Source organism: Cynoglossus semilaevis, chromosome 12 (genome assembly GCF_000523025.1).
Source record: "Cynoglossus semilaevis isolate Cse_v1.0 chromosome 12, Cse_v1.0, whole genome shotgun sequence".
In the NCBI taxonomy this organism is placed as follows: Eukaryota; Metazoa; Chordata; class Actinopteri; order Pleuronectiformes; family Cynoglossidae; genus Cynoglossus; species Cynoglossus semilaevis.
Genome location: NC_024318.1, coordinates 870622 through 877177, shown reverse-complemented (window position 1 = coordinate 877177; position 6556 = coordinate 870622). Strand labels below are relative to the sequence as shown.

General features: G+C 46.7%; 1 protein-coding gene across 1 annotated transcript in view; it reads right to left on the bottom strand.

Moving 5' to 3' along the window:
- Window positions 1–325: 325 nt before the first annotated feature.
- LOC103386902 (gastrula zinc finger protein XlCGF7.1-like) overlaps window positions 326–6556 on the bottom strand; it is a 10829-nt gene continuing 4598 nt past the window's right edge. Inside the window, exon 3 of the mRNA XM_025060857.1 lies at window positions 326–1259. Coding sequence (XP_024916625.1) covers window positions 695–1259 — 565 coding nt within the window. The 3' untranslated portion in view covers window positions 326–694. The remainder of the gene's footprint in view (window positions 1260–6556) is intronic.

Below are 6556 nucleotides of genomic sequence, written 5' to 3'. Positions count from 1 at the left end.
TGAGGGGGGGGTTGGCAGAGTGCCAGCATCACTCTCCTAAACAAACACATCAGAGAGAGCTGCAGATCTGGGTAATGTTCCCCGAGCCGGAACAGACAGAGAGGATGGACCAGGTCATGTACTCATGTACACGTGTACTCATGTACTCATGTACTCGTATAGACATGTACTTATGTACTCGTGTACATCCATCCATCCATCCTTAACTAAAACTCTACCTTGACGCAGCCTTTCATCTCCAGACCATAATAACCCACACAGACATAATAACAGAATCATGAGTTACTTCATCGTACAGACAGTAAAAACCTCAGTACTGAGTCACTGCAGTGAAGAATACTTTAATCCCATTTATTTGGTCACAGTCAGTTCAATAGTTCCAAACCTTTGTACTTTTATCTCAGGTCATCGTCGTCCGTCTACAGTTTACATTAAAGACAGTGAAGGAAATCATTATTCATTATCATTGAAGTCATTTTTTTAGCTGGTGTGGTTCTGTACCTGTGGGTGGGTTTGGTCAGAGGGTTAGTTTTAAAAATGTCAAAAATGAAAAGAGGAAATAAATATTCTTCACGTCTTCTGTTTGTTCTACGTCAAACTGAATCACTACTGTACATCCTACTGGTGACTGTGAGTCAATGATGGTACACTTGACCTTTGACCTCACACACAGAGGAGTCAGTCTGACCGCCAGTCACTCGGTGAAGGACGGATGGTCCGCGGCCGTCAGAGACATGGGGTTCTTACAGTTGAGGTGCTGGTGTCGGTTCAGGTTGCTCCTGTCGTTGAAACTCTTCCCACACTTGGTACAAACGTACGGTTTCTGTCCGTTGTGAATGTACTGATGCTTCTTGAAACTGGACTGAGCGATGAAGCTCTTCCCACACTTGGTGCAGACGTACGGTCTCTCCCTGGCGTGACTGAACAGGTGCTGCCTCAGACTGGACTGCACCGTGTAACTCTTCCCACACTCGGTGCAGACGTAGGGTTTCTCCCCGATGTGGATGCACATGTGCTGCTTCAGATTGGACTGGACCGTGAAGCTCTTCCCACACTCCGCACAAACGTAGGGTTTCTCCCTGGCGTGGATGAACTGATGCTGTTTGAGGATCCACCGATCCGAGAAGTTCTTCCCACACTTGGTGCAGTGATGCTTCTTCACAGTGTGGAGGCGCTGGGACTTCTCATGGTGCTTTTGAATGGAGCTCTTGTCGTCCTCCGCAGAGGACACGTCCAGGTTGTCCTCCATACTTGGAGATCTTTGGAGAAGAGAAGAGCACTTTTTTTATTTTTTACTGCACCGATGTGTAGAGAGTCCTGAAACAGTTGAAGTTAAAACTCAGACACAAGAAAGACGCAGAGACAGGAGGACAGGAAGCAGAGGGGCAGGGTCAGCAGGGTCATCAAACTGCAGCTGTACTTCAGTGTTGAACACAATCCTTTAATCTGTCCATCTTTCCCCACTGAATGTCCATTCTGTGACATCACTTCCTTCTTCCTTCCATTACCTCTTCTGTTGTTGTTGTTGTTGTTGTTTTTAACCTTCTTCTTCTTCTGCTGCTGCTTCTTCTTCTTCTTCTTCTCTCCGTCCTCTCTGTCTTCCCTCAGCCTGTCAGTGTCTTCTTCTGAGTCCTCAAGCCTTCTCTTCAGGACAACCATTGGATGTTCACATGAAAGGATGAAAGAACAATCTTCTATTTAGTCTCCAAAGGTGAGAGCTGAGCCTGATACCAACAGTCCTCCTCTTGGTCTGACACTGACCATCTGCACCTCCATCTCTCAGCTTTAGACACCAGCAGTCAGAACCAGAACCAGAACAGAGTGTTGGACAGTAGACTGGCCTCAAAGGATTCTGGTCCCCTACTGTGACCACTGTGAGGCGCTGTGAAAACAATGTGTGAGAGTCTGATGACACAGTTAGTGGTCAAGTTAGATCTGATCCAGGAGCATGACTGGGGACAGAGTGAATGTAGTGTGAATGCTGAGTATTCACACTGTGACAGACACTGAGTGGCGTGTGTCAGATCAAAGGAAGCAGTGCTTCGAGTGACACATCAAAGTCAGCTGACTGAGCAGAGGTCAAAGGTCACGGTGTGCATCTGCAGGTGACCATCTGTCCTGTACCAGCAGTTCAGTCAGAAACAAACAGGTTCAACCTCCAGCCTCCATCCACAGGTTGTGTCTTCCTACTGCCACAGGGGCGGCGCTATGTCACAACAATGTTGACCTCGTCTGAGACGGTGCAGATCTCTGGACCAACAGAGTCTGTGACACCAGGGGTGACACCAGGGGTGAGTTCTCTGGCTCTGGGCCCTGTTTCCGTCTCTGTTCCAGTTGAAGAAGAACCGATCATTTCAGAAGCTGCTGCTTTAACACAGAAGAACGGATGAGCCGACTTTTTATGGCTGTTGGCCCGGACGCAGCGCTCCTGGAACATTTTCCACTATCAATCCTCTCAACAGCTTCATCAGGTCTTCTGCATTTATGGATTTTTTTTTTCCTTTTTGTGTTGACTGTAGAACAGAAATAGAAACTAACCCCCAGCTGTTCTACCTGTGACTGACTCTGACCCCAGCTCCATCAGCACAGAGGACTGGAGCCTGTGGCGGGAACGTCTTCCGCCTCCACTGACCACCTGGAGGAGCTGCAGGTCGTCCATCACTGGTCAGGGACAAAGGTCAGTGTCGACTTCTGAAGACAAATATCAGCAGCAGCCTTGAAGCTGACCTGGAGAGGGTGATCCATCTTTGTCCAAAGATGTATGTGAGTCAGACAGGAAGTGATAAAAACATCTCCTCCACAATAATAAAAAGACGTCGAGGCGTGGAGCTGAAACGACCTGCTGCTGTTCTGCTGACATCCACCTGACATCCACTGAGTCCTCCTCCTCCTCCTCCTCCTCCTCACACTCAGCCAGGCAGCAGTCAATTCAGAGTCCATTCTGTGTGTTATCACTACTCTGACAGCCGAAGAGGGCCGGGGGGGGACTAGGGGGAGACAGAGGGGGAAGGTTTATGACTGTGTGCTGGTTCTCTGTTCTGCCGTCATGTTGTTGTTGTTTGACTGTTTAAGAAGCAGGAATTAAACTGAGTCAAAGGTCGAGATAATCTCTAATATTTATATAAACAGCGTTCCCTCTCTGTATCGTGGTTCTCCTTTCGCTCCTTCAGTACATCGCAGATGATTTTTTTTAATCCAATCTTGCAAAATTTTCATTTTTTTTCTATCAACCTCCTTCGTTGAGCCGCACACCTCCAACAACACACACATGTTGTAAACTTTACACTTTGGTACGAGCTGAGGCTAACATTTAGTCCCCCTCTGGACCCTACTGTGAAACATGGCCGCCGTCACGCACTTCCTGACACAAGCAAAAATTTAATTAAAGGTTTCTTTGTTTTTTTTTTCTCCTTTAAATTACCTTCCGATCATTTGCAGCTCTTCTGCGCCCCTTCCAGATGTGGCCATTAAAAAATGTAAGGGCATTTCTCAGACGCACATAAATGTGATTTTCCCTGGGAGACAAAGACGAGGACATTTTTTATTCCTGTGTCTTCTCGGAGGCGGTGGCTGCTGCGTGGACAGATTTAAATGCCAAAGTTTCTCTTTTGTGGGAACGTTAATCATCCAGGACGACGGAACGTTGGTTTGTCAGACTAATGATCTCTGTGTGTTCTAGCTCCCACAGTTAATTAAAACAGGATGAACTTCACTGTTTACTGCGCATTTAACGACAGAAGCCGAGGGAGAAAAGAGCCGCCACACTGAAGACGGAGGCCTGAAAGTCACACAGTTTGAATGTTAGCACGTGTGATAAATGTTAGCACGTGTGATAAATGTTAGCACGTGTGATAAATGTTAGCAGATGTTTTAAATCTTAGCAGATGCAAAGGGCATTTCTCAGACCGATAAATGTGATGAACGTTAGCAGATTTGTTAGGATTTGCAAATTTTAACATTAGATTTTCTTAATGCTATTATGAAAGTTGATGAACGTTAGCAGATTTGTTAGGATTCGTAAATTTTAACATTAGTAGATTTTCTGAATGCTATTAAGAAAGTGTGGATTAGCAGAGCTGCTAATTGGTAACAGAGGTATGAAATTAGTGTTAATAATAATGAGATGATGTTTAGACTCGTGCGTCATCTGCATATGAACAGAGTTGTTGATGAAGCTGTTGGTTTTTCTCCTCTGACTCTGGAGGAAGTTCTCCTCAACTCTTCGTACTTTGTTTCCGGTCGACAGTCGTGGTGGGTGGGTGTGGTGTGAACATGTCAGTATTTCGTACCCCAGTTCCCCCCGTCTCTCCCCCTTTAAAAACCCAGAGGTGTCAGTTTAAAGATTAAATCCCTTCAGCTGTGACTGATGAAACGTCCACGTTACTGTTTCTCTCTGTTCATCTATAATTAATCAGAAATCAGATCCTGTTCTCTGGATGGACGAGGCTGTGGTTCTCACAGCAGCCGTTTGTTTTGGACTGGTTAAACATATTAGCACAGGCGTGTGTGTGTGCGTGTGTGCGTGCGTGTGTGTGTGTGCGCCCTGCTCTCAGGATTCATGGCTGGGACTGGAGTTTTATTGATTCAGCCGTTCACCTTCCTGTCCTGTTTAATAACAAACTGAGAGTTTCTGACACGAACATGCGTGCGTGTTCCTCTTCCTCCTCCTCTTCCTCCTCCTCCTCTTCTAACTGGGCCGTGACAATAACATATACACAGACCGATGTAGTAAACGGAGCCACGGTCCACTCACACACTCGGTCTGACCGACCACAGAGACTCACTGGAGAACGCAGTGATTTAAGGAGAAACAGGAAGTGGTCAATCAGACTGATCCTCAGCCACAACACTGACACCTGGTGGTCTGGGTCCAGGTCTGACGCATCATCATCACCATCATCATCATCATCATCATCATCATCATCCCCATCATCATCATCATCATCATCATCCCCATCATCATCATCATCATCATCATCCCCATCATCATCATCATCATCATCACCCTCATCATCATCATCACCATCATCATCACCATCATCACCATCATCATCATCACAACCATCATCATCATCACCATCATCACCCTCCTCTTCCTCCTCCTCTTCCTCCTCCTCCTCCTCTGACCTCTCTCTGATACTTGTGTCACGTTTCCTCAGTTTCATCTCTGAAACCTGAAGACCAGACGTCTGTTTTTTGGTCCAGACAGAAAAATACTTTATACTCAGCTCTGGAGACCTTCTCTGAAGAGACCTGAGACCTGAGACCTGAGACTGTCCCCATCGCTGTCCCTGACTCAGTCTCTGTCTCCTTAAACAACCACATCCAGGAGTGTTGTTGCCATGGTTACTGTTCTGTAAGTGTTTGGTCCAGAGGTCTTCTGGGTCTGTGTGTGTTTTCAGCATGTAGATGTCCTCCTCCCTCCTTCCCTCCCTCCCTCATCTTTTCTCTTCTGCTTCTCCTGTCTCCCCTCCCTCCCCCCAGCATACAGTAATCTCCTTTCCTAAGTACCCCCCCCCCCACAGACTGACAGTGGTTAGACTTGAACTTCACATTTCTGTCAGCCCATTTGTCTGCCGGTGCACACACACACACACACACACACACACGACTGCCTCATATCCTACAGTAATGGTCTGAGTCATGTGACTGCTCTGGTGGACCAATGACAGTGGTCATCAGTCTGACCACAGACAGAGACACGGACTCTCAGTTTGAGAAGTTTGAACTTGATAAGAGTTGACAAATTCATTAGAATAATTAACGACTCTCGTCTTAACGATGAGTCGGAGCTCAGAGTTAGAACCTCCTTCACTACATCCTGGTGACGCACCATTGGTCGAAACCAAAATAAATGATTTGACTAATCATTAGTTCCATTTCATTTATGGCTTTGACTGTGAAGTAAAGCTCAATGAAACCAAAAAACTGAGATTGAATACATTCATAATAAATAAAGAAATAATTGTCTTCCCTCAATGTCTCCTTCACTGCCTCCTCACTGCCTCCTTCACTGCCTCCTTCACTGTCTACTTCACTGCCTCCTTCATTGTCTCCTTCATTGCCTCCTTCACTGCCTCCTTCACTGACTCCTTCACTGCCTCCTTCACTGTCTACTTCACTGCCTCCTTCACTGTCTACTTCACTGCCTCCTTCACTGCCTCCTTCACTGTCTACTTCACTGCCTCCTTCATTGTCTCCTTCATTGTCTCCTTCATTGCCTCCTTCACTGTCTCCTTCCATGTCTCCTTCACTCCCTCTCCTCTGTCCTGTCATCCCTGGGCCTCAGTGTTACAAAAAGCTGCAGCTTTCTCTGACTTTGACTACTGTCTGATTCTGAAACACATCAGTGACACTGACAACAATCTGAGGTGTGACTGACACACACACACGCACACACACACACACACACGCACATACTTGAAAAGCCTCTGGAGAGACACGGCAAAGCAGAGTCAGAACACCTGACTGTCAGAGTGACAGACAGGGACAGAGACAGAACAGACAGAACGACAGACAGATAGAAAGACAGGACCCCCCTGCCCCCCCCCCGACC